The sequence below is a fragment of the Pogoniulus pusillus genome, chromosome 38 (assembly GCF_015220805.1).
Source record: "Pogoniulus pusillus isolate bPogPus1 chromosome 38, bPogPus1.pri, whole genome shotgun sequence".
Taxonomy (NCBI): domain Eukaryota; kingdom Metazoa; phylum Chordata; class Aves; order Piciformes; family Lybiidae; genus Pogoniulus; species Pogoniulus pusillus.
In genome coordinates, this window is record NC_087301.1 from 2,988,665 (window position 1) to 3,016,200 (window position 27,536).

The 27,536-nt window shown below is 53.0% G+C and overlaps 1 protein-coding gene and 1 long non-coding RNA gene across 4 annotated transcripts in view; both read left to right on the plus strand.

The window, feature by feature from the left end:
• ETS1 (ETS proto-oncogene 1, transcription factor) overlaps positions 1 to 4,418 on the plus strand; it is an 86,769-nt gene extending 82,351 nt beyond the window's left edge. For all 3 annotated transcript variants that reach the window (XM_064173196.1, XM_064173195.1, XM_064173194.1), the window contains 2 exons: positions 2,814 to 2,932; positions 3,737 to 4,418. In XM_064173196.1, the coding sequence (XP_064029266.1) occupies positions 2,814 to 2,932; positions 3,737 to 3,952 (335 nt within the window). In that variant the 3' untranslated portion in view covers positions 3,953 to 4,418. The remainder of the gene's footprint in view (positions 1 to 2,813; positions 2,933 to 3,736) is intronic.
• Positions 4,419 to 21,258: 16,840 nt separating this feature from the next.
• Positions 21,259 to 26,695, plus strand: LOC135191073 (uncharacterized). The gene is made up of 3 exons (XR_010308721.1): positions 21,259 to 21,295; positions 23,599 to 23,674; positions 26,327 to 26,695. It is a non-coding gene; the product is annotated as an uncharacterized LOC135191073 (long non-coding RNA).
• The last annotated feature ends 841 nt before the right edge of the window (positions 26,696 to 27,536 follow it).

A 27,536-nucleotide genomic window follows, 5' to 3' on the forward strand; every position in this document is an offset into this window, starting at 1 on the left:
CTTTTGATCCCAGTTGTGTGGACTCCCTCTGGCTCTGTGCCCTGCTATTTTGTCAGCATGGCATCTAGGAGCCAGGTTTCCATCTGTCTTACTTTGGAGAAGGGACAGAAAGCAAACTGTTCTTTGGTTTGGCAGGATGGAATCAGTGCAAAGTGGTGAACTTGGTGTTGCTTAGTCTTGTCTTCTAGGTCTGTGCCTCTGTCAACCTGATCTGGGTGTTGGATGAGCTCAGTCAGATGGGCCAGGAGAAACCTACCCCATGTGAATTCAGCTGCAGTTCCCTGTCAGGATCTCAGGCTGCCACAATAACCTTCTTTCCCCAATGTTTTCTCTGTAAAGCTTCCTGCTTATAAAGAGCTTGAAGCACTGAGATGTGATGGCATTTCAGGCCAGGCTTTTGGCTCTTCCCCTTTCAGATGAGGTGAAGAAAGCATCATTCCTCCCTCATTTTGGCACGGATAACCCAACTCCATCCTGCTGGAGAGGGTGGTCATAGAGTCAATGCCTTGGCAAGCCCCAAGGGCTGGAGCCTCTCCCCACTGTGTGTCACCTTCCCATTTACAGCAGAGGTGCTGCCAGCTCCCTGCTTTGTCCTACCCTGAGGTCTATGATAAAGCCCAGGTCTGTAGAACCCTGGAGCTGTTCCTTAGGGATACTGGGAGGGAAACACTTTGAGGAAGGCTGGATGGGGCATGGCGATTCCTCCATCCCAGAGCCAGCTCTCTCATTTCCTCCTCTTTTGAGTCATCTCAAACCTCATGGAAAAGAGGAAGAGCCCTCAGCAGGTTGTCTCGCAGCCACAGCTGACAGCTCCAGTGTCCTTCGTGGAAGCAGCCTCTTCCCTTCCCCTTTGGCTCAGGACAAGGCTTTGTTCCCCGCTGCTTGAAGCTCCTGCTCATTGCTGTCAGCAGGTGGATTTACTCCAGCCTGCTGTCCCAGCCCTCTGCAGTTCTGCCGCTGGTAAATCACCTCCTCTGCCCTCTGGCTCTGTTTATTTTCAGCCGTGCTGGAGAAGGAACCACTTTGGCTGGAAAAGACAGTTGTGAGGAGCCAGAAGGTCTCCCCTCAGCCTCCTTTTCTCCAGGCTGAGCAACCCCAGTCCCTTCAGCTGCTTCTCCCCAGCCCTGTTCTCCAGACCCTCCCCCAGCTTTGTTGCCCTTCTCTGGACATGCTCCAGCCCTTCTTGGAGTCAGAGCCAGAAAACTGAACCCAGTACTCAAGGTGTGGCCTCACCAGTGCTGAGTACAGAGGGACACTGCCTGCTGTGGTCCTGTTGGCCACAGTACTGCTGACGCAGGCCAGGATGCGGCCAGGATGCTGTTGAGCTTCTTTGCCTCGTGGGCACACAGTGGCTCCTCTTCAGCTGGCTGTTGAGCAGCCCCCCCCAGCTCTTTCTCTGTCGGGCAGTTTCCAGCTGCTCTGCCCAAAGCTTGGCCTGTTTATGGGGTAGTTGTGACCCAAGTGGCAGGACTTAGCACTTGGCCTTGTTGAACCTGATCTTAGTGGCCTTGGCCCATCCACCCAGTCTATCCAGATCCCTCTAGAGATCTCTCAACCCCCCCAGCAGATCAGTGCTCCCTCTCATTTTAAAGTCATCTGCATACTGGCTGAGGCCACCTCCATCCCCTTGTCCAGATCATTGGCAGAGTTACTGCAGAGAGCTGACCCCAGGGACTGAGCCCTGGGGAACATCACTTGTGAGTGGCTGCCAACTGGAGTTACCTCCTTTCCCCATCACCCTTTAGCTTATGTTCTAAGCTGCATTTAAACCGTGGCAAGACCTCTCCTGAAACATGTTGCCTGCAGCTAAGTGCAATCCTCTGGGTGTGGCCACCTTTGGAAATTGCTCATCAAAAGAGATTTTGGCCTGAGGGCCTCTCCTCTACCTTCTGACTGGGACATGAGCACAAAGGAGAGATAAGCATTACGAAATCCCTCCACGTACACCATTAATCCGGGCGGCAGACTGGGCTGTCAGCAGGGTGCTGCAGGTTGGACGTGGCTCAGGACCCCGAGGCAAATGGCTGGTGGCCAAAACTAGCACCCATGGGGGCAAAACAAGGAGTGTGGAGTTGTGAGGAGAGGCTGAATGGGAAGCTTGTGGCTCTCCAGCTGGATCAGCACCAGGCTTGGGAGAGTTAGATAATGGTTGGACTCAATGATCTTAAAGGTCTCTTCCAACTGAAGGATTCTCTGATCAGGGGAACCACAACCACAGGCAGATTTGCATATGGCTTTGCCAAGACCTCGATGGGGAGCTCCACCAGGCCTCAGCCAGCCCTTGTCTTCCCCACCCTGAGCTCCATGAGCTGGCACAGCCCATGCTGCAGCATGCCCTGGAAAGAGGCCAAATGATTTTCCTACCTGGGTCTCCTCCTTCTCTGGGTAAACAGCGACGGAGCAAAGAGTCAAGGTCGGGGAGCAGGAGTCTGCTGGAGTTCACACCATGGCCAACAGCTTTTTGGCCCAGAGGGAACAGTGATGCTCCTGTGCCAAGACAATGTCTCCTCCTCCTTCAGATGCCAGGAAAATAATCCTCTTTATGTAACTCCAAGTGAAGCATTCCAGTGTGTGAACAATCAGCTCTGGCTGCAAGTAGGAAGCACTTTTACCTGCAGGATTTAACTCTTAACCTGTCACTTCAGCCCAGATTTTGCCCTGTGGCCTCTGATGGGGGGGGGGGGGGGGATCATAAAAGGGTTTGTTTTTAACATTGAGCACCACTTGCAAGTGAGTTTTATCTGTCTCTGGTGTGAAAGGAGCCTTAGTTTCCCTGGCATTGATGTCTTTATTTCCCCCTTTTGTCTTTCTAGGCAGTGGACCCATCCAACTGTGGCAATTCCTGCTGGAGCTGCTCACTGACAAGTCCTGTCAGTCCTTTATCAGCTGGACGGGTGATGGCTGGGAATTCAAACTTTCTGACCCAGATGAGGTATGGTGCTCCAGAATGAAGTGCACAGCCTAAATTCCTCTGGGATGTTAGTGTGGATAACCCTCCCCTTCTCCTTTCAGGGCTGAGATTTGGCCAGTCAGCTTGTTCTGGTCTTGAGTTCATGTAGGAAGGACAAAGAATCATAGAAACATTTTGGTTGGTAAAGGCCCTTAAGGTGATGGAGTCCACAAGAATCAGAGCCCAGCTGAGAACTGGCTAAAAATTGGGCTGCAGCCATGCCTAGGAAGCAACAATTGGTGCCCAAAGTTGGGGGGATGTAGCTGAAGCACTGTCAGGAGAGGCCTGATGCCAAAGCACTTCAATAAGGATGTGTGTGGATGAGAGGGATACCTGCAGAGCCCCAACTCTTGTAGCCTGTCCTCAGAGCAGAGCTGCTCCTGTCACTTCATGGAGCTTGCTTTACCCAGCTCCTAATTATCACAGTCTCACAGCATCATCAGGGTTGGAAGAGACCTCATAGATCATCAAGTCCAACCCTTTACCACAGAGCTCAAGGCCAGACCATGGCACCAAGTGCCACGTCCAGTCCTGCCTTGAACAGCCCTGGGGACGGCGACTCCACCACCTCCCCGGGCAGCCCATTCCAGTGCCCAATGACTCTCTCAGTGAAGAACTTTCTCCTCACCTCCAGCCTAAATCTCCCCTGGCGCAGCCTCCGCACCCTCCTCAAAGGCACAGACCTTGTTTCTGGACAGCTTCCCTTTGAAGCCAGCCTGATGGGTTGGGTTTTTTTTTCCCTCCATGCAATACCCACCTTTGCCTCTCCTCACCCCCTCCACTCAGGTGGCCAGGCGATGGGGCAAGAGGAAAAACAAGCCCAAGATGAACTACGAGAAGCTGAGCCGCGGTCTGCGCTACTACTACGACAAGAACATCATCCACAAGACCGCCGGCAAGCGCTACGTCTACCGCTTCGTCTGCGACCTGCAGAGCCTGCTGGGCTACACGCCCGAGGAGCTCCACGCCATGCTGGATGTCAAGCCAGATGCTGACGAGTGAAGGCAGCCAGCTGGTGGAGTCAGTGGCTGAGACTTTTGTTCTCTTGGTTCTTTTTCTTGGGGCGTTTTATTTTCGCTGGTTCGGGGGTTTTGTGTTTCGGGGTTTTTTTTTGCGTCTTGGTTGTTCACAGAAGCGACTCCAGGCTGATTGCTTTGAGGATGTTGGGAAAGAGAGAGAGAGAGGGTGGTGGAAAAGGCAAACTTTGGGCCAGAAGCTAAAAAGGTTTGGAGAAAAAGATGAGCTTTATATATAGGTATTTTTTTTAATGCTGTTTTTTTTTATTTCAAGGGAGGGAGGTGAGGTTCTGAGTTGGAAAGAAAGCCAGAAGGATGTAGCTCACTTCAAACCCAAACCCCTCCCCACCATAAAAAACATCCAACAGATCCCTTCAGGACTCCAAAACCCCAGGAAATGACATTCCCTAGGATTTGAGCATTTCAAAACCTCTTTTGGGAAGCAAGGAGTTGGGGGGGGGGGGGGAAGGAAAATGAAGGGGAAATATTCCTGCTTCGGGGAGGGGCAATACAGGACAGAACTAAGAACTCTTTGTCGTTCTTGTTCCTTGGCCTTGCTGTTGGCTTCTCTATGCAGGGCAAAATCTTTTTTGTTTTAGCTGGGAGGGATCAAAACCTTTTTAATTTTTTTTTTTTTGGTTAAAAAGAATTTATTTTATTAAATTTTGTGCCAGTATTTTGGTTTTTTTTTTTAACTGTTGTTTTTAAATAGTCTTAAGCTCTAAGATGGTCTCAGTATTGCAATATTGTGTGTGTGTGTGTGTGTGTGTTTGTTTCTGTTATGCCAGCAGAGAGAGGTTTTTATGGCAGTGAGGAGGAAAAGGAGGAATGAGTTTATCTAGACCCTGCTGGAGAGGTGCAAAGCTACAACTCAACATCTCCAACTCGTGTGTGAAGGAAAATTAACTCCAAAGTGGCTCCTGGTGATGCTGGGCTAGGTTGTCCCACTCTTACTCCCAGCCCCATGCTCTTTACTTGACCATTTGGTGGTCAAGCTGGTTGAAATTCCCACTTTTTTGGGTGGGTTTCTGCTGGTTTTAGGGCAATAAGCCAACCAAGGTGTGTGGCCAAAACATCTTTTTGCCTTTTCCAAATGACTTTTCTTTTGGCTCAAGAAGTGCTTTGGTGCTTTCAGAAGCTGTGGGGTTTCTTTTTTGTTGGAGGGGAAAAGGGAGAAGTTTGTAGAGTCATTGAATCCTCAAACCATGGAACCACCAAGGTGTGGAATTACTGGACCACAGGATCACTGAATGTGCTAAATGGAAGCAATTTGTTGACTGAGGAGGAAAAAAATAATCAGGAAAACATTGAAAAACCAAAGGGAAATGTTTTTTTTTCCTTCCTCTTTTGTCCAGCTCTGTCCTTACTGCTGTGAGTGTAACATGCAGAGAGGAAATAGTCCTTGCAAATGGCTTCTTCATTACTCTGTGTCAGCCCAGCCCTGCAGACTGGGGTGTGATTACCATGAGGCCTGTGACTGGTGTCCCTGGGGTAAATGAGAGGGCTCCTGTGGATCAGGATCAATCCCAGGGGGAGCTGCTGCATCTCTCCTCCAAACCTTCTTGCATGCAGGGTGGCTCCTGCTGCACTCAGCACTTCTGGGGTGCGCTGTGGTTGGTGATGCCTTCAGGGTGGGCTTGGGGGGAGTTTGAGGATCTGGTGGTGAACATTTCCTTATGTAGATACAACCCTGAGGCTGGATCCATGTGGATCCAACTGCCCAGTGGGGTCTTTCAGCCCTGAGACCCACCAGGTGTTTTCTTTTTAAAGGACAGTATTAAGCATTTGAACCAAAAGTACCTTCTTTTTGTGTCGTCTGTCTGTCTGTCTGTCTGTGTGGTTTAGGTAGCTGAGTTCATTACAGAGGCACTGTGAGACAGTGGTGTGGGGGGTGTGAGGCAGGGAGAAGACCTCCCAGGAATGATGTCTGAGTGATGCCTACCTGTTGTGGTTGGACTGGATGACCTTAAAGATCTTTTCCAACTGCAGTGATTCTCTATCAGGTCAGCAGCACAGGACTGCATGCAAAGAGACAAAGTATTTGGGCATGTAACTCCTATGCAGAGGGACAGTGTTGGATGGGAAGCTCAACCCAGGGGTGAAGTGGTCCTCAGAGGATCTGGGCTCCACTTCCTTCAGGGTTGGGAGGACTCAGCACCTCTGCATCCCTCTAGCTGGTCATTCTGGGGCAAGCCTGCCCCAAAACTGCTGCATTCTTAAATAGGTGATGGTGGAGGGGAGAGGAGTGGGCTAAGAAGGAGCTCCAGCCAAAAGGAGATGGAGGAGTTGGGTGAAGTAGGGGAGGCTCTTAGGTGGGCTGTTAGCTGATGGGGCTGGGGCTGTGCATCATTCCACTGAGCACATGCAAAGAAAGAGTAGGCTGGAATAGAAGGAAAAGGGGATGAAAGGAAGGTGAAAGAAGCATGCACCAAAGGAGGAAAGGGACACTGCCCGCTGGGGAGTTAAACTTCAACTCAGCCCCTCGGGCAAACAGGGAGAAATCAGATCAGTGGAGCTGGAGAGAGGAAAGAAAAATGCATTGCAGATGAGGTCCCCCCACCAGAGGGTCACCAGGGCTGAGCAGGGTGAAAAGGGAGTCAGGCAAGATGTGACAGCGCAGAAATGTGCAGGGGAGGAGAAGCTGAAGAGCTTCCCAGCAGGACATGCTGTCTGGGCTGGAGTTTTGGCAATCAGATGGAGTTTGTCAGGCATTCAGGGTTGCTGCCCTACTTGCAGCTGCAAAGTGCCCTTAGCTTACCCTCCACAAGCTACTTCTAGTAGTGCTTTGAAGAACCTCCCTTCACAACCTCAGAAAAGGTGCTGCCAGGAGGCCAGGCACCTCATCTCCTACCCTCAGCACCACTCTATGCCCCAGGACATGCCTCCTGCTTTGCTTAGATCTTCTCCTGCAGCTGAAGTGCCTTTCTCAAGCAGAAAACAGGGATAAACCTTCCCTCCCAATGGAAGGAACCACAGGTTCAGGGACCACCCCATCCTTCTGCCAGGCCAAATCCCTCATCTGCTCCTCCAGGCTTATTCCTTCCCAGTTCCCAAGCCAAACCTGTGTGTTCCCAGTGATTCAGGAAAGGTGATTTAGAGGTTAGAAAGGGCAAGGTGTGGAAAGCAGCTCAGATTTTTGGAAGTAGCCCCTGGCTGGAACTTCTCCATCCCTTCTCCTGGCTGTTTGCCATCCCTGTGTGTGAGTGCCCCAGGCAAGGGTCACTCCTAGAGACAGCAGGTTCCTCATCTTCTCTTTTCCTCTTTGCTTTCATTCCCAACCCAGAGGTCATCCCAGAGAGGGCTGTGTGCTGTTTATACACTGGAAATTTGCAGATTTGCTTTTCTTTCTCTTTCTTTCTTTCTGCTTTTTAATTGCTTGCTGACTTCTGGTGAGGGATGTGCTGGAACCCAAACTCTTCTTCAAGGCCATGGCAGTTTGGTTAACCCACACCCAGAAGGATGGGTTTGGGCAGGATGACTGAGGTCTGCTGGAGATGAAGCTCAGTTTTGTGTTGGTTTCTCTGCATGGAGCAAGCTTCACCCTCAAGAGCTACAGATGTCTCTGGGAAATGAGGTCATTTTGTCTTGGTTTGGAATGGCTCAGGTGCTTTTGGTGGTATTTTGTGGTGGTGAAACAGCCAAAAAGGGCAAGAAAGATAAGATAATGTAAGACTTAACCTCACATCATTCCAAACCAACACCTCCTCCAAAAAAGAGGGCCCTGAGTGCTGATACATTCAGGTGCTGCAGGAAACACCCCCCAGCCTCTGACTCTTGCTCTTCTGGAGGGGTTTTCTGCCAAGCTGTAGGCTTTAGCTGCAGAATTTGAGATGCCTTGGCCTGTGCTCTGCTCTCTGCTAGGGTCTAGATAACACCTGTGAGCTGATGTCTTACATTCCAAAGAGGTCAAAACAGAGGAGAAATCTATGTACAAATCTATGTTCTAATGGAATATCTCTGCCTCAGTAACATAAACCAACAACAACCAAGGGTTTATTTCTTTAGTTTTGGTTTTCCAGGTGGGATTCTGTTGGGTTAAACTGATAATCAGAGAAGAAAGAAAGGAAAAGAGAGAGAGAGAGAGAGAGTTTTATTGTGCTGTTTGACTATTTTCCAACTTGTATTTTCAGATAATTTATATTTTTTAAAGGGGGTGGAGTGGGGGTGGGGAAAAGGCTTTAAAAGTGAGATTAAAAAAGGAATTAAGGGAGGGAGGGGAGGGGGGGGGGGAGAGGAAAAACAAAAAAAAAAGCAGGTGCTTTTTAACCAACCTGAGCTGAGGTAGCTTAGAGATGTAGCGATGTGTGTGTGTGGGTGGGGGTGTGTGTGGGGGGTGTCTCTGTGCGTCCTGTTTTGGTTTGGGTTTATAAAGAGGATGCAAAAGGAAAAAAGAAAAAGAGAACAAAAACAAACAACAACAAAAAAAAAAAGAAAATAAAAAAAAATAGAAAAGAAAAAAAAAAAAAAGACAAATAAAGTCCCTCCTGCCTTGGGCTTGTGAAAGGAGAGGAGGGGCTGGGGGTTGTTTTCATTGCTGATGCTGGCACATCATTTTGCTGGAGAGTTTTTTATATACTGTAGCCTTATTTCATATCGTATTTTAAACCCTGTGAAATTAAAGAGGAGTCATTCATACACTGCTGTGTCCTCCCTGGGGTTTGTTGCCTTTCCTCGCGGGCGGGCGAGGAGAGAAGGCTGCGGAAGGCTTCCCCACCTCAGCCAGCTCCTCTGCTTCATGGCACTGATGCAGAGTCGTAGAGGCATATAGGCATGGAGCCATGGAGCCATGGAATCATAGAGCCATGGAGCCACAGAACCATAGAGCCATGGAGCCACAGAATCATGGAGCCACGGAACCATGGAATCACAGAGCCATAGGATGGAATCATACAATCAAGCAGGTTGGAAGAGAGCTCCAAGCTCAGCCAGCCCAACCTAGCACCCAGCCCTGCCCAACCAACCAGACCATGGCACTAAGTGCCCCAGCCAGGCTTGGCTGCCAACACCTCCAGGCACAGCCACTCCACCACCTCCCTGGGCAGCCCATTCCAATGCCAATCACTCTCTCTGACAACAACTTCCTCCTAACATCCAGCCCAAATCTGCCCTGGCACAGCTTGAGGCTGTTTCCTCTTGTTCTGTTGCTGGTTGCTTGGCAGCAGAGCCCAACCCCACCTGGCTACAGCCTCCCTTCAGGTAGTTGTAGGCAGCAATGAGCTCTGCCCTGAGCCTCCTCTGCTGCAGGCTGCACACCCCCAGCTCCCTCAGCCTCTCCTCACAGGGCTTGTGAGTGGAGAATCAAAGAATCACAGAATCCCTGCATGGTTGGGGTTGGGACCTCTGAAGGTCATCCAGTCCAACCTCCCTGCTAAAGCAGGGTCACACAGAGCAGCCTGGATCACAATGTCCAGGTGGATTTGGAATCTCCAGAGAAGGAGACTCCACAACCTCTCTGGGCAGCCTGCTCCAGGGCTCAAATCCCCTCAAACTGAAGTTTTCCCTTTTTAAGTCAAACCTTCTGTGTTTGTGGCCAACTATGACAGTGCTCACCACAGCCATGTCCCCGTGGGCCACTAGGGTCTGTCAGAGAGGTTGAGTGAGACCCTAAAATAGGGACAGCTCTGGGGACAACACCCAGCCTGCTCATCTCACTCAACCTGCTCCATCCTTGGCTGAGACACACAGAGCTCCAAGCTGGAGTGGAGCTGGGATTTGCCAAGCTGCTGTGGGACCTTGATCTGACTGAAACTCTTTTCATCCCAGCAGGAGCTGCTGGGCCAGGCAATGTGGCCTCGTGCTCGGCAGGTCCTGGCCTCCCTGGGTAAACAAGCAGCGAGTGCAGCTCCTTCCCCATCCGCTGCTTTCAACTCTCTGCCTGCCTGCTCCGAGCTGGTAGCCTTTGAGTGTGGAGCAGCTAAAATCCAAAAGGGTGACCATGCCCCAGCTCTTCAAGGAGGTTTTGCTTCCCCCCTTGCAAAGAGGACTCTGCAGAAGAGGAGGATGCTGATGGTCCTTCCAAGAGAGAGGGACGGAGAGGAATGAAAAACTGAAACCATGAGGATGATGAGAGGGCTGCGAGGACAGACTGAAAGTGCTGGGGCTGTGCAGGCTGCAGAAGAGGAGGCTCTGAGGTGACCTTATTGTGGCCTTCCACTATCTGAAGTGGACTACAAAAAAAGCTGGGGAGGGACTTTTTAGGGAATGGAGCAAAGCTGCAGGTGGGGAGAGTGAGGCTGGAGGTGAGGAGGAAGTTGATGAGCAGGAGAGTGGTGAGAGGCTGGAATGGGCTGCCCAGAGGTGGTTGAGGCCCCATGGCTAGAGGTGTTTCAGGCCAGGCTGGCTGAGGCTGTGGTCAGCCTGCTCTAGGGTAGGGTGTCCCAGCTCCAGGGTCCCAGCACTGCCCCAGGGTCCCAGCACTCCCACAGCAAAGAGCTTCTTCTTCAGGTCCAATGGAACCTCCTGGGTTCCAGCTTGTGCCCATTGGCCTTTGTGCACCACAGAGAAGAGTCTGGCCCCATCCTCCTGCCCTTCCCTTTAGCTCTTGCTGAGCATTGCTCAGATCCCCTCCGGGGCTGCTCTCCTCCAGGCTCAGCAGCCTCACAGCTCTCAGCCGTTGCTCCTCACAGCCACACTCCAGGCCCCTCAGCATCTTCAGAGCCTCTCTCTTGAGCTGGGGAGTTCAGACTTGGACCCAGTCCTCCAGCTGTGGCCTGCCTAGGGCAGGGCAGAGGAGGAGCAGAACCTCTCTTGTCCTGCTGGCCACATTTTTCTTCATGTCCCAGGGCCACCAAGAGCTTTCCAGCAGCACAACTGGAGGCTTAGGGCTGCTGAGAGGTGCTTAGCCCCTTGGACCCTTTTCGCCCTCCCTCATGCCTGGGGTGATGCTGCCGTGGGGGGTGCCAGGGCTGCCTTCTGGAGTCAGCATTTTCCGTTCCGTGAGCTGTTTGCTTTCCGCCGCCGCTTCCCTCCCGCTGCGCCCAGGCCTCTGAACAGCTTCCAACAGCAACTTTCCGGCTCCTCCAGTGGCCTTTCCCCCCACCCGGCCCAGCGCTGCCGCTCCCTGGCCTCGCTTAAAAGCTGGTCCCACAATGAGCCATTGTGCCAGGCTGCTCTGGGGGGGAGGCCAAAATCCAGCTGCTGGGAAAGGAGGGTGGTGGTGTGGGGGGGATATCCATGTGCCTGCCAGCACCCAGCTGCCTCCTGGGGAGCCCAGGGCCAGGGATGCTCCCCCTGTATCCTGGGGGAAGTGATGTTCCCTGGAATGCTGCATCCCTGGGGTAAGGATGCTCCCCAAAATGCTGATACCTGAGGAAGGGATGCTCCCTAAAATCCTGTATCACTTGAATTAGGATGAGCCACAAAATGCTGCATCCTCCCCACAATGCTGTATCCCTCGCACAAGGATCCTCCCCACAATGTTGTATCCCTGGGAAAGGATCTTCCTCACAATGCTGTATCCCTGGGACAAGGATGTTCCCCACAATGCTGTATCCCTGGGAAAGGATCCTCCTCACAATGCTGTATCCCTGGGATAAGGATGTTCCCCACAATGCTGTATCCCTGGGAAAGGATCATCCCCACAATGTTGTATCCCTGGGAAAGGATCCTCCTCACAATGCTGTATCCCTGGGAAAGGATCCTCCTCACAATGCTGTATCCCTGGGACAAGGATGCTCCCCACAATGCTGTATCCCTGGGAAAGGATCATCCCCACAATGTTGTAATCCTGGGAAAGGATCCTCCCCACAATGTTGTATCCCTGGGAAAGGATCCTCCTCACAATGCTGCATCTCTTCTTTACTGCAGCATCTCTTTGGGGTGCAAGCAGGACACTCAGCCCTTGCCATGCTGACCTGAGCTTATCCCTTCCTGCAAAAAGGACATCCCAGTGTTATCCCATGGAAAGATGGTGCTAATTCCCTCTCCTTGATGGAACCAGGGTGGTGAGACTTGCTGCTTCCCACTCCACAGCACAGCTCATCTCTGTGCTGCTTCTCAACTGCCTTCTCACACCCCCCTCTCCCTCTCACCTTCTTCTCCTTCACTGTTCATCCTTCCCAGCACCCCAAACCCACCATCTCCTCCTCCTTCTGCTCAGGGTCACCCCTGGCCTCCTCCCTCTCATTTCCTCCCACTCCAGCTCCTGGAAGAGGCATGGCAGGAACACTGCCATGGATTCTCAGCTTCCATTGATGACATTTGCCAGCTGGAAATGAGGAGGGGAAGCCAGAGCCATGCAACCCCTTGGCTCAGTGCAGACCACCAGCATGCCCACCACAGACCACCAGTGAGCCCAGGGCCCAGAGCCCAATCCCAACAGCTCTGGGGCTCACAAGGAGCTGGGAGCGAGCGGCTGCGTGGGCTGGGAGCGATGGAAGGGAGAGCAAAGTGCTGTGGAGCTGAAACCTGGCAGAGGAGCCTTTTGGAGAGGGGAATAATCATCCTCTCAGAGGGGCAGAATTCCCAGCTGGCGATGGCATGGCTGTCCTCACACTGTGAGCTTTGCTTGAGTGGGGCAAATCCTTTGCTAGATAGGCTCAAGCAATCAGGCAGAAGGATCTGGTGGCAGGGAAGGGATTTGCTGCTCATCAGGCAGGGTAGGAGGGGCTGGCAGGTGTCCCACTATGGAGGTTTATGAGGTAGAAGCTGCAGCTTGTGGAGCTGTTGGGATCTGGGACCTTGATGATGTGCAAAAGCCAAACTCTGCTCTGCACAGCATCACTTCATCCAGTTTGAACCCATCCTGTTATTACAGAGTCTGCCGGGCTCCAGGACACTCAAAATGAAGCCAATGGCTGCACTATGGTGATGGTGAAGGCAGATGGAGGCATCACATCCCAAACCTGGAGCAAAGGTGATCCTTTCTGGCTTGTCCTAGAGGCGTTTTGCAGCCCTCAGCATGAGCACCATCGACATCTGCTTCCAATTCTCCTGTCAGCTCCTGCTCCTCTTCCACTGACTCCCCCCTCCTAAAAATCCCTTCTCCTCCACACCCCCTCCAAGTCTGAGCAAGCAGAAAGTTCTCCTAGGAGCAGAGTTCCCCATAAATCACCAGGCTCTGCATCACTGGGGGCTCATTTTTCATCTTGAAGCCACCAAAAAACCCCACCACAGCAAGTGGGGGAAGTGTCACTCTCAGCACAGAACTGGCACAGCCCAGGTTTGGCTTTTCCCTCCCCCGTGAGAACCAACCCTCAGCCTGGCACAGGGGAATGTAGATATTTAGTTTTCCCTTTTCTTTCCCCCCTCCTTTTTTGAGGTCCTGTTGCTCCTGTGAGGTCCCACGCAGCAGTTTTCATGCCAGAGTCAATCCCTGGTGATAAAAATAGTGCTGAGGGCCTCATGCCAGCAAGGGAAGGAGGAGAAAGAGGAGAAAGAGGGGGTGAGATGCTCAATAAATAAATAAAGGCCAGTGAAAGGCACTGTCTGGGCTGCTGGAGGGATCCAAGGAACTGCTGGCTGCTGTGGATATTCCAATCATGGAATCACAGAATCATCTGAGGTGGAAAAGACCTTTAGGATCACCGAGTCCAACCATTCTCTAACTCTCCCCAGGCTGGTGCTGAGCCACATCCCTCAGCACCACATCTCTGCAGCTTTGAAAGATTCAGCCACCTCCCCAGGCAGCCTGTTCCAGTGTTTGAGACCCTTTGCAGTGCAGAACTTTCTCCTAAGGCCCAACCTACCCCTCCCCTGGAGGAGCTGGAAAGCAGCAGATACGTGGTGCAGAGGGGCACGATTTAATGGCCACACTGGTGTCGCTCTGGTGATTGGACTTGATGATCTTAGAGGTCTGTTCCAAGCAAAGCAGTTCTATGAACCTACAAATCTGTTCTATCTCCAAGATCTCTTCTGACAAACTGATTCTGTGACTCTGAACAGAAACAGCCAACAAAGGTTCATCTGTGGATTTAAGAACCTCCTGGCAGCCAGAGAGTTTGCTTCTCCCACCGTGAGGATCAGGCCTGTGGGAGAGGAGGGGGAAAGAAAATAGAGGGCAGGCTGCTTCCAGAAGTTGCACATTTTAGCTCAATTAGTCTAATAAACATTCTGGTTGATGATTCAAACTCTCTTAACCACACAAGCAGAGCTGATAGAAATCAGCACGCGCTGGCTGCTCGGCTTTGCACGCAGCTGCAGGCTGCTCCTCACGCCCAGCGTGCTCGTGTGGAGATGACCCAGGGCTGGAGTCATCCAAGAGAGGAGATAGAAGAAGGATTGAGTCAATTTCACCTCAAATCTTGTCTTGACCATAGAATCATAGAATCACAGGTTAGAAGAGACCTCCAAAATAATCCATGATTGAAGTGAGCTCATTTTACCCTGACCATCACCAAAGGACCAGCATGGAGTTTGTGATGGTCTTAGAATCATTGACTCATAGAATCAGCCAGGTTGGAAGAGAGCTCCAAGCACAGGCAGCCCAACCTAGCACCCAGCCCTGCCCAACCAACCAGACCATGGCACTAAGTGCCCCAGCCAGGCTTGGCTGCAACACCTCCAGGAATGGCAACTCCACCACCTCCCTGGGCAGCCCATTCCAATGCCAATCACTCTCTCTGCCAACAGCTTCCTCTTAACATCCAGCCTGAACCTGCCCTGGCACAGCTTGAGGCTGTGTCCCCTTCTTCTGTTGCTGGCTGCCTGGCAGCAGAGCCCAACCCCACCTGGCTACAGCCTCCCTGCAGGGAGCTGTAGACAGCAATGAGCTCTGCCCTGAGCCTCCTCTGCTGCAGGCTGCACCCCCCCAGCTCCCTCAGCCTCTCCTCACAGGGCTGTGCTCCAGGCCCCTCCCCAGCCTTGTTGCTCTTCTCTGGACACCTTCCAGCACCTCAACATCTCTCTTGAATGGAGGAGCCCAGAACTGGACACAGTTCTTCCATCCCTGTGTCACACAAGGACCTGAATGCTTTGTGAGCAGCTCTCTCCTGTATTTAGATGATCTTCAGAGGGACAGTTGACCCAGTGACCCACTGATGGGTTTTCTCAGGCCCATGCAGATCTTCATGCTGGGTTGCTGTAGCTACAGAAACAAACAGAAGTTGCTGGTGGTGGGTAAAAAAGGTTTGTGGTTTTTGACCGACTGCCTTCTGTGCATTCAGCTTCCAGATGCTTTGAGGAGGAGGAGGCTCTTTGGAGAGTGCTGATGACATCAGCTGGGAAAAGCAGGGCTGCTAAAAGCCACTCAGAGGTCCCCCAAATACAGAGCATGAGTTCTGAGTTATGTTCTGGGTAGGAGCTGGGAGAGCTATGGTCTAAGCTTAGCAAGGTGTAAGAAGAAGGAATGGTGGTTGCCTTCCCATGAGTACTTCTTATGCATGCTGAGGCAGTCTGCAAGGGTTGGCATGTTCTAAAGCACTGAGTAGACACAGTTCATGTCCTAGCAGATGTTAGAAGTGCTGACAAAGGGAAACTCAGTTCTTACTTTCCCTGTTTTCCCCCACTAAATACTGAGAGGCAGCAGAGAATTACCCAGACTCAGCTGCCCACTTGCTTTCCTTGTCATGTCCTAGAGGCATGGGGAGGTCCAAGCCATGCATGGCCCCTTTTCTGCTGGGCAAGGCCTCTCTGTGTGCTTCACCTCACCAAACTGCAGCCACCAAAATTGCTGGCACAGTCCCTGACTTATGGAGCAAAGCTGGAGGTGGGGAGAGTGAGGCTGGAGGTGAGGAGGAAGTTGTTGAGCAGGAGAGTGGTGAGAGGCTGGAATGGGTTGCCCAGGGAGGTGGTTGAGGCCCCATGGCTGGAGGTGTTTGAGGCCAGGCTGGCTGAGGCTGTGTGCAGCCTGCTCTAGGGTAGGGTGTCCCTGGGCATGGCAGGGGGGTTGGAACTGGCTGCTCCTTGTGCTCCCTTCCAACCCTGACTGATTCTATGATTCTATGACTCCTTGAAGCCTCAACACAGGGATGTGAAGCATGGTAGGACACCAGCCCTGCACGTTCTGCTGAGCCCCACAGTGTCCTCCCATGGAGGGATCCATCTCCAGTAGATGTCTTTTTGTGAACAACCCTTGGGAAACCAGCCAGGGAGGAAGCCAGGAGGTCTCCTTTGGGAAAAGCCAAGCCTGTAGCAGAAAAGCTGGTGGCAAATGAATGAAAGTGCAGCAAAGGAGCTTGGAGCTGTGCAGATCTCAGCCTGCTAGCAGGGCTGCCTAACCTAAACCAGATTGCTGTAGGAAATAACTTGAGGACATTTCCACCACAAACTATGCACTGCTGCTGCTTGGATGAGTCCTTTCACCGTCATCCCAGGCTATTTTTTGCCCATCTTTCCCTTCCAAGCATTGTTCCAAGCCTGAAGACGCTGCCGCAGCCAGCTGGGTGCCCTGGGAAATAACTTTCCCACCACTTTCCCTCTCCTCACAAGGACATGGGGGGGAGGGAGAAGCAGACAAGAGGTCTCGCCCAAGCCAGCAGGGAGCAGGCAGTTGTGTGTTGTGTTATTGCTGAGGAGGACAGCTGGGAGGAGGCAACATTGGCTCCTCAACCCCAGCATCAGAGGGGCAAAGCTGGGGCTGGGCTGGTTGCTCAGGCTCTGCGTAGCAGAGCTGGGGCTGGGCTGGAAAGCCAGAAGGCTGGTTTGAAAAGTCAGGATGGAGAAGACAATATCCATTTGCTTTCCAGGAATGGAGGAGGAACACAAGGGACCACGACCTCAAATAGGGTGGAAGGAGCCAGTGCAGCCCCAGCTCGTTCTCCTCCTCCACGCCGGATGCGCAGAGGAGCAGCAGATGTCTGCCCTGCAGCTCCAGGCCTCTGCCAGCTCCGTGGTGAATGCCTGGAGAGGGCATCACTTGCCTTCCTGGAAAAGGCAGTAATCCCTCAAGGCAATTTTCTGGGCAAAGAATGGGATCTGGGATGAGCTGGGAGGTTTCCTGCTTTCCAAAGAAGTTCTGGGATGGACGTTGCAGGAGAGGGAGGAATCCACAGAGCCTCCCCCCGAAAGCCTCTCTGTGTGGGTGGGAAGTGGGCAGAGTCTGGGGCTTAGCTGAAAACTAACAACTTTCTGGGGGTGGAAAGGAAGCAAATGAAATCCACTCAGCTGTCCTAAATATCCCACCAGCCTTCTCTGCCAGAGGTGCTGGAGTCTGCAACCCAAGGAGGCACAGGAGGGTCTTTCTTCCATTCTTTCCCCGTCCTGTAGCCCTTTCTGCCTTCCAAAGCAAGCCCTGGTGTTGCTTTGAGAGCTGCCACCCTCAGAAGCTGGCCATAGGTAGGTACAAAGAGGTACATCTTCTGAGATAAGCTGATCACACAGCCTAGGTTGGATGAGCTTCTTCCTAACATCCAATCTGAATCTACCCACTTCCATTTGCCTCCATTCCCCCTCGCCAGGCAGTGACCTGACATCCGAAAATGTCCCTCCCCAGCTCTCCTATACCACCAAACTCCTGCACTTCCAAAGCCTTGCTGTTTTACTGGAAGGAAGAAGTCTTCTTTCCAGCAGCTGGAAGTGAGGCAAACCCATGAGGTTTCAAGGCACTTGGGAGTTTTTCCCCTTGGAGGTCCAGGTGGCTGCTGTGAGGGCAGCAGCAATTCACTCTGCAAGCATCTCTCGGTCCCTCAACAGCAGCTGCCTTGGCCTGAAGCCCAGGAAAGGATTTATACCATCAAGAGCAGATGGATAAGCTTCACCTGTATCACTGACAGCTAAAGCTACCTGGAAGAGGAAACTTCATCTTTTAATGCTTTATTATTTGAACATCTGTTGGAGAAGGAGTTTGAGGAGCTTGGACATTTCCTCCCAGGGCTAATCCAATCAATTCCAGCCTGGGGAAAGCTCTCCAAGTGTGCCTGGGATTGCCATGGGCCCTTTGGCCAAGATATGGCTTCACTCTGAAGCCCAAGCAGAGGAGCATAGGGAATCCCAACTCTGAGCTTGGTGCACAGAGATTGGATGAGGCTGTTTTCATCCCATGGCCCTGAAGATCTTCCCAGCTTTCCTGGTTTCTCCTAAAGTCCCCCCTGTCATCTAGGATTTGGGAGTGGTCAGCTTCTGGCTTTGAAATTTGATCAAAGTGAAGCAAAGAACATTCTAAGGAATAAAGCAGATTCCACTGTAATGATCCTGGGGATTGGAGTCAGCTGGAGAGTGCTGGGGGTGAGAAGATGCTGGTCCTGGAGGTGGTTTTCTGGATGTCTCTAGGACTTTGCTGGCAGAGAAGAAAGGAGGAACTCTTCCAGCCTGCTTGATTCTATGATTCTATGAACGGTCATAGAGTCACAGAATGGTTTGGGTTGGAAGGATCCTTAAAGCTCAGCCAGTTCCAACCCCCCTGCCATGGGCAGGGACACCTCCCACCAGCCCAGGTTGCTCAAAGCCTCATCCAGCCTGGCCTTGAACACCTCCAGGGAGGGGACGTTCACAGCCTCCCTGGGCAACCTGTGCCAGTGTCTCACCACCCTCACTGGAGAGAATTTTTGCCTAATCTCCAGTCTAAATCTGCCCTGCTCAAGCCTCAATCCACTCCCTCTCATGCCAGCACTACAAACCCTTGCCAAAAGTCCATCCCCAGCTTTCTTGTAGCCACCTTCGGGTACTGGGAGGCAGCTCTGAGGTCTCCCTGGATTTCATGTTTGTCACTGCAAACTTCTGACCACCACTCACTCCCATTCCTCCCCACATTTCACTACTGGGATTTCCATGGACTTGAGCAGCAAGAAACCCTCTGCAGAGAGGCAAGAGAGTGGGAGGTACCCCAGCAGCCCCCAGGTCTCTGGATGCCCTGCCCCACTGCCCTTCTCCCACCCTCCCAGGGAGAAGACTTCAAAACGCCAGCTGGTAACGTGAACCCGCCAGGAATGAAGGGGCTGACCAGAGCTGGTACCCAAAATCCCCCAGGTCCCTGAGCAGCATGTAAGCCCTGGGAGTCTAAACATGTTCCCTGGCATTAATCATGGCTAATAGAAACCAGAGCTGGCTCTTGGCCCCGCTGAGTCAACGCAACCCTTGACAACGCGTTGGGAAATACGCACGCAGGCTGAGAACAGGGCATGAAAGAAATTCCAGGCAAGGCTTCTTCTTGCTTCCCTTTGCTTTTATTTTTTCCCTTTGTTTTGTTTTTTTATTATTTTCTTTTTTCTTTTTTTTTTTTAATTTTTTTTGCTTTAAGTGGAATTTTTGAAGTTGGAACAACATGAAGGGAGTGAAAAATAGAAACGACAACCGGCAGAAAGCTCAACGATCTGCTGCTCTGAGCCTCCTCTCTTCTGCCTCCCTCATCTACCTCCCTCCTTTTCTCCCCCTGGCTATCCCATCCCATCCCATCCCATCCCATCCCATCCCATCCCATCCCATCCCACTCTCTCCACAAGGTTTGTCTGGGAGGAGCAGGTAGAGCCTTGGAGCAGGGACAAGCCTCCCATGATCCAGCTGTTGAGTGATTTGCTGTCTACAACTACCTGAAGGGAGGCTGTAGCCAGGTGGGGTTGGGCTCTGCTGCCAGGCAGCCAGCAACAGAACAAGGGGACACAGTCTCAAGCTGTGCCAGGGCAGGTTCAGGCTGGATGTTAGGAGGAAATTGTTGGCGGAGAGAGTGATTGGCATTGGAATGGGCTGCCCAGGGAGGTGGTGGAGTGACTGTGGCTGGAGGTGTTGAAGCCAAGCCTGGCTGGGGCACTTAGTGCCATGGTCTGGATGGTTGGGCAGGGCTGGGTGCTAGGTTGGACTGGCTGAGCTTGGAGCTCTCTTACAACCTGGTTGATTCTGTGATTCTACGATTTCATGGCAACTTGCAGCAGCAGGGGGTGTGGAGATGGTTTCAGAGCTGCCCCATCCTACAAGAGCACCACGAGTCCCACAGTGAATTGGAATTTCAGAACTGGAAAACTTTAAAAGAAGTAGAAACAGAAACAACAGCAGCAGCAACAGCCTCAGTGATCTGCTGGCCCTGAGGGACCACAAGGAGCAGCCAGTTCCAACCCCCCTGCTGTGCCCAGGGACACCCTACCCTAGAGCAGGCTGCACACAGCCTCAGCCAGCCTGGCCTTAAACACCTCCAGCCATGGGGCCTCAACCACCTCCCTGGGCAGCCCATTCCAGCCTCTCACCACTCTCCTGCTCAACAACTTCCTCCTCACATCTTTATTCTTCTTCCACCTCCCTCCTGAACTTCCCTCCTCTTTAGTCTTCTTCAACTTCTCTCCTCTTCCTCCCTGACCATCCCATCCCACCCTCTAGACAAGATTTGGCAGAAGGAACTTCCAGGCTTGCCATTTTAGGTCCAGGGTATGAAGTTGAACAGCACCAATGGAAAGGATGGTGGAATGGGTTGAAAGACCTCCCCTCTGTCCTATTTCCAACAGCAGAGTGAATTCCCCATGGGATCACTTTTTGCCAGGACAGGAGGATCCAGTTTTTATGTGCCCCCCTGGTATTTTCAGCAGCTCCTACCCCTGGGCAGCTCACCCTGGTCAGAAATGTTGGTGACAGAGCATCTTGTGAGGGGTCATTTCCTCTGGGGCAGGCTCCTGCTGGCCACAGCAACACTGTGAGCTTCTGTTTCACATCTGGTCCTACTGCCACCCGTGGCCTTTTGGGTCACAGGCTCTGCCCAGCTCACCTCCCCTTTCACCCTGGTGGGGGCAAGGAGAGGGAGCATCATTCCCTCCCCACTTCTCCCTGTCACTGCCTCCAACACTCCCATGATGAGTTTTCGCGCGTGGATGAGCTCCTCCTCACCCCTGTGTGAGGTCATCTGTGAGGGTCACATTTGGTGGCTCTGGCCTTTGACCTGCTGCTCTCAAAGCAAGCAGCTCTCCCCTTCCAACCACAGGCTCTCAGAATGCCAGGGGCTGGAAGGGACCTCCAAAGCTCATCCACTCCTCCAGAGCTCATCCACCCCCCTGCCAGAGCAGGACCACCTGGAGAGATTTCTTTTATACAACCCAGTTTTCAGTTTTGTTATCTTTTTTATCCCACTTGCCCCTCATCTCCCTCCTTTCTTCTCCATCTCCTACTTCCCACATTTTCCACCTTTTCTCTTCATCTCTTATTTCCAATCTTCCTCCTTTTCTTTCCCTCTCCTTCCCTTCTTCTCCATCTTTCCGCCTTCCTCTTTTCCCCATCTTCCTCCTTTCCTCTCCATCTCACTCCTTTCAGCACCACCTCCCCTTTCCCACCATGCCTGTCCCTTTCCCATCCCACACAGCATTTCCCCCTTTCCCCCCACCAAACCCACAGCACCTGGGCTCTGTCAGAGTCCCCCTCCCACCCCAGGTGTTACCACTTTGCCCTCCCTGCCCACTCCCCTTTTTAATCCCTCCCAGGACAGGCAGCAGCCCCAAGCTGTGCCCAACTGGGCAGAGGGATCCTCCTCCTCTCGTCACTGGTGAGTGCCCATGGTGCACACTGGGTGAATGGTGGAGGGGAATCTAAAGGCCAGGGGGCCTGTTGGCCCCCTGGTTAGGCAGGATAGAGACTTGATGATCAGTCTGACATCCCCCACAGGTGCTGGCTGGGCCTCATTACTTAGGCTGAGCTCCTCTATGTTTATCTGCTTCTTTCTGCTCGCTTAGGATGAGCTTAAGAACTTGGCTGAACTGGAAGCTTGTGGGGGGGTAGTGCTGTGTTGGCATAGACTTGTTAAGGATAAAAAAGCCCTCCAAGATCATCAAGCCCAACTCCACCATGCCCATTGAATCATAGAACCAGTCAGGGTTGGTCCCCCCCTCCTGACCCCCAACCCTCAGATCGTTATAGACATTGATGAAATCCCCTCTCAGTCTTCTCCTCTCCAGACTGAGCAGCCCCAGGTCCCTCAGCCTCTCCTCACCAGGCAGTGCTGCAGTCCCCTCATCAGCTGAGGAACAGATCCCTGTCCCTCTTCAACTGGGGAACTCCCCAGGGCTGTTCTGAGTACTACCCACAGAGCTTAAGTGAAGACAGGAAGCTTTTCAACCTCATAAAAAAGCAAATCCTCTCTGGAGGATCATCCCTTAATGATATCAGTGCTCCTCTCTGGTGTCCAGATTGCTCTTCTTTTTGCTTTAGACTGGAGAGCAGGAAGAAATTGCTTACAGTGAGGGTGGTGAGGCACTGGGACAGGCTGCCCAGGGAGGTGATGGAGGCACTAAAGGTCCTGAGCAGCCTGCTCTGCTCTGCTCCAGTAGGGCACCCTCACTCCAGCACAGAGTCAATGCTGCCCTGAGCGTGCTGCCTGATGGCATCCACCTTCCCACCCAGAATTTTGGCTTCAATAACCAGTTTAATCACAGAGCATAGAGTAGCTCAACCTCTCAGACATCAGAGCAGCTCCACTGAGGCTCCCAAGGGCCTGCTACAAACTCTGTGGCTCCCACTTGGTAAAATGAAGGCTTTGGCTCCCTCCCAGAAGTTACTAACATTCTGCTTCCCAATAAAGTGGTTTTGGTAGTGGCTAGAAGGAACATGGTCCTCAGAGGAGTCATAGAACAGCTTGGCTTGGAAGGGAACATAGAGAACATCTACTCAAGTCCTGGAGAGGAAGCTCCAGTGCAAAATTTAGGTCCCTGGAGCCTTATTTTTTGCCGTCAAACCTCACCAAAACACCAGTAAAAGAATTGCTCCCTACTGGTTTTTATAGGGCAGGGTTTCACCTGGGTGAAATATCACAGTATCACCAAGGTTGGAAGAGACCTCACAGATCATCACCTTCACAGCCTGTGGCCTTCAACTCCTGACTTATTTAGATGTCACCAAGTCAGGACAAACAGGTCCCCATGGCCACCTCTGTGCTTTGGCAGGAGGCTGGGACATCCCTGGGAAATGAAGCACGTGGTTCTCATTTCCCCCTGGATCTGCAGAGAACAGATTTATGACCTCCCTCCTCCAGGGTTATAAATAGCATTTATCAGGTGCTGGGCACATGGTGGCTTTTGGGGAGGAATGGCAGAGAGGGATCAAAAGCAACATTGAGTTATTCCTCCTCACCCATTCCAATGTCAGATCTCTGCTCCCACAGAAGGGAGCACAAGGAGCAGACAGTTCCAACCCCCTGCCATGCCCAGGGACACCCTACCCTAGAGCAGGCTGCACACAGCCTCAGCCAGCCTGGCCTTAAACACCTCCAGCCATGGGGCCTCAACCACCTCCCTGGGCAACCCATTCCAGCCTCTCACCACTCTCCTGCTCAACAACTTCCTCCTCACCTCCAGGCTGAATCTCCCCACCTCCAGCTTTGCTCCATTCCCCCCACTCCTGCCACTCCCTAAAATGTCCCTCCCCAGCTTTCTTGTAGCCCCCTTCAGATCTTGGAAGGCCACAAGAAGGTCCCCTGGGAGCCTCCTCTGCTGCAGCCTGCACAGCCCCAAGTCTTTCAGTCTGTGCTCACAGCAGAGCTGCTGCAGCCTCTGAGCATCCTCCTGGCCCTGCTCTCTAGGTAAGATTTTCCATTCAGGATGCAGCTTCCAGAAGGGTTGGTGGTGAAGCTGTGTCAGGATTAACCTTTTCAGACCACTCTCAGAGCAGGGAAAGTGGTTGGGTTTATCTTGCCCCTCTTGTTGGAGATGTCAGGTCTGGGAACAAACAGACAGAGAAGTTTTCCAGCACTTGATGATTCAAAATTCCTTCCACTTCCAAAGGGTTTGGGTTGGTTTGTTTGATGTTTGGTTGTTTGGGTTTTTTGCTTTTGTTTTTTTTTCTTTGCCCCTGCAGATGCTTTTAGTGATTTCAGGACTAAAAACCCTCAGTAAACAATGCTGCTGGACACACATTTGGAGCCCATTTCCAGGTGATATAACTCCATGAACGTCAGTAGGAGTGGACATGAGGTTGGAAAATCAGTGTCAAGAGGAGTTGCAAAACAACCAGCTGCTGGCTTCCAGTTGCTCTCTTGAAGCAAAAGGATGAAGCAACAGCTTTTTAACTGGCTGCTCTGCTTCAAAGGGGGTGTTTATATAGGGTTGGGTTTTTTTCTGGCCCAGGAGCTGGTGTCCTGTGTCTTGGCAGCCCTCCCTTGCATGCCCCCTGATCTAGGCTGACACCTCAAGTTGATATTGATGGGCAGAGGGCACCTCCTAGGCCCAGACAATGAATCTCAGCCTTTCAACTCCTACCCAGGGAAAAGAGGTTTCCAACACACAGCATGGAGTGGGACTCTGCAGCCCCTCTCACAGAATCCCGGCATGGTGGTGGCTGGAAGGGAGCTCTGGAGATCATCTACCCCAAGCCCCACCCTGGCTAACACTCTGGGAGATGACCTTCTGGCCAACTGGGATTAAGGGATTTGAGCCCACTTGCAGGACTCTCCCCAAGTCCCATGGCCTTTGCAGCTGCTGCTTTGTGCAGTGGCTTCCAGAGTCAGCTGAGATGTTGTCCAGACTGACACTATCTCCTGGGGCTGGCCATTCCCACCACTCCGGGTGCCCCAGCCAGCTGCTCCTGCAGGGAAAGCAGTAGCTGAACCCTGCTACCAAACCCCATCCATCCCCAGGGGCAGAGAGGAGCTCAGCCATGTGTTTGACATCACCCCAGAGGTTTGACAGGAGCCAGCAGATGCTGAATAAAAACTCCAGCGAGCAGCTTCAGCCCTGTCCACCCACCCAAGAATCACAGAATTAACCAGGTTGGAAAAGCCCTCCAGGATCACTGAGTCCAACCTGACCCTTCCAATGAACTAACCCATGGCACTAAGTGCCTCATCCAGCCTCCTTTTAAACACCTCCTAGGATGTGGACTTCACCAGCTCCCCAGACAGCCAATTCCAATGCCAATCACTCTTGCTGTGAAGAACTTCTTCCTAACATCCACCCTGAATCTGCCCTGGCACAGCTTAGAATCACAGAATCAAGTAGGTTGGAAGAGAGCTCCAAGCTCAGCCAGCCCAGCCTAGCACCCAGCCCTGCCCAATCAACCAGACCATGGCACTAAGTGCCCCAGCCAGGCTTGGCTTCAACACCTCCAGCCACAGCCACTCCACCACCTCCCTGGGCAGCCCATTCCAATGCCAATCACTCTCTCTGACAGCAACTTCCTAACAACATCCAGCCTCAACCTGCCCTGGCACAGCTTGAGACTGTGTCCCCTTGTTCTGTTGCTGGCTGCCTGGCAGCAGAGCCCAACCCCACCTGGCTACAGCCTCCCTGCAGGCAGCTGCAGACAGCAATGAGCTCTGCCCTGAGCCTCCTCTTCTCCAGGCTGAATAAAGCATCCTCAGCCACAGCTCTGGGGCTGTGCAATCTCAGGCCATCGCCCCCAACAAGCTCCTTTGAACTCCAAACCCTTGGGCCATGAGCAGCCACGAGCGAGGGTTGTCTGAACGTGGTTTTAATCTGCTGGGGTATATTTAATGCACTGATGTGACTTAAAGCAGAGGAGATCTAAGCTCTGCCTGGCAGGTGTGATGGAAAGCAGATGCTGTCCTCCTTGGCTCTCTGGCTTGGGAGGCTGTGCTGGGAAATGCAGGATCAGAAGCACTTGCCCGGATGTTTTGTGGTGTATGAGCACCCACCAAAGCTGGGGGGGTGGGAGGGAGGGTGAGAAAACACAGAAAGCAGGAAAGAAGCAAAAAAAGGGAAAGAGGAGAGGGTGGCAATGAGGCATCAGGAGATGGCTCTGGGCTCTCATCAAGAGAGATGAGACCCCAGCAGGAGTACTGCGTCCAGTTCTGGAGCCCCTGGGACAAGAGGGACATGGAGGTGCTGGAAGGTGTCCAGAGCAGGGCCATGAGGATGCTCAGAGGCTGAAGCAGCTCTGCTGTGAGGAGAGACTGAGGGAGCTGGGGCTGTGCAGTCTGGAGAGGAGAAGGCTCCCAGGTGACCTTCTTGTGGCCTTCCAGCATCTGAAGGGGGCTACAAGAAAGCCGAGGAGGAACTTTGTAGGCTGTCAGGCAGTGATAGGACTGGGGGGAATGAACAAAGCTGGAAATGGGGAGATCCAGACTGGATGTTAGAAAGAAGTTGTTCAGCATGAGGGTGGTGAGAGCCTGGCAGGGGCTGCCCAGGGAGGTCGTGGAAGCCTCCTCCATGGAGGTGTTTCAGGCCAGGCTGGTGGAGGCTGTGGGCAGCCTGCTCTAGTCTGAGGTGTCCCTGCCGGTGGCAGGGGTTTGGAACTGGCTGCTCCTTGTCCTCCCTTCCAACCCTGACTGATTCCGTGATTGTAAGATCAGAGCTGTGGAACTGGAACTCTCTGGGCTGATTTCTTGTTGAGAGCAAACCCCTGCAAGAGAAACTGGTGGCTTTGTGCTGTTCTCCTGTGGTGGTTTTAAAGATAGCTGACAGACATTGGACTCTCCAGTCAAACTCGAGAGGAAACTCAGAACTGTATTTGTACAAACAGAGACAGCCGCAGCAGCGTGCCCTCACCTTCCTCCCCCACGCTGAACCAAATCCTGCCGAATTTTATTTAACCTTTCCCAGCATCTCTCTCTCCACCTTCCCCACAGAGAACTGAGGTGGACGAGAAGGTGGCAGAACAGGGAAGACAACGGGACCAGAGCCCTTCACAGGAGCCACTGCCTGACCGGGAGCGCCCATGCTCATCGCTGCCTCACGGGCCCGGGGAGGCGATACCGTCAGGGCACCCCCGCGGCTCGCCCTGGACACCAGGGCTGAGGGCTGCGGCTGCCGCTGGCGCCTCCGCAGGGAGCTCCGCGGGCACACCGCGCTTCGGCCCAGCCCTCGCTGGCTGCCCTGCGCGGAGCTGCGTCCCCGCCGCGTCCGCCACAGCGGGGTAAGGACATCTTCCCCAGCAGGACACCCTCCCAACGCAGGCTCGCCGCTGACAGCCGCAGCCTGCCCGCACACGCCGCCCGCGCCGGCCGCGCCGGAGCCACCCCTGCCGGGGGGCGTGGCCTCGCGGCACCGAGCCCGCCAAAAGCGCAGCGCCGCTTCCGCCCGGCGCCATCTTAGCGGCGCCCTGCGCAGTCCCGGCTGTGGGAGCAGAGGCAGCTCCCGGCGTGGCCGGGGTCGGCCGCGTTTCGCCGCCGCGTTTCCTCCGCCCGCGTTTCGCCGCCGCGTTTCCTCCGCCCGCGGATTCCCATCTGGAGGGGAAAACACGAGTTTTCCTGCTCCGCTCTACCGCACCCCTCCAGCTCGCCGCGGGCAGTGCCGCCGGGCGCTGTGCTGTGGGCTAGCGTGAGCCGTGGCCGCCTCAGGGCCGGGGGTCCCGTATCGGCTTCAGCCGCCTCGGATCGCGCAACTCGCTTCTTGCCGCTTCCTTCTGCCCCCTCCACAACGCGAGAAGGGAGCGGCTCACACCTCCAAGCCTTCCAACTGTCTCCCGCCACACACACAGGGCAGGAGGAGGAGAAAGGAGAGCGAAGTGACCTTGTTGTGAGTTTGTAACAAGGTAGCAGGATTAGGAGATTGCATAACAATGTTCCAGAGTCCGCGGAAGATACTTAAGCCTATGGCCTTCACTTGGGATCCCTTTCCCAAAGCCAGGCCCCTTTGCAGCAGTGACATTTTTAGGATGGTTTTTCTGCAAGGTGAACTTTGTCAGGGGTTTAGGTCAATAAAATGACCTTACATGTACCTGGCAAAGAGAAATGGAGAACTCCATGGAGAAGAAGTTGTTCAGTCTCCAAAATTTCCTGGGTTTGCTCCTTTCAGGATAGGACCATGGAGCTACTTACACATTTATGCCTCCAATCT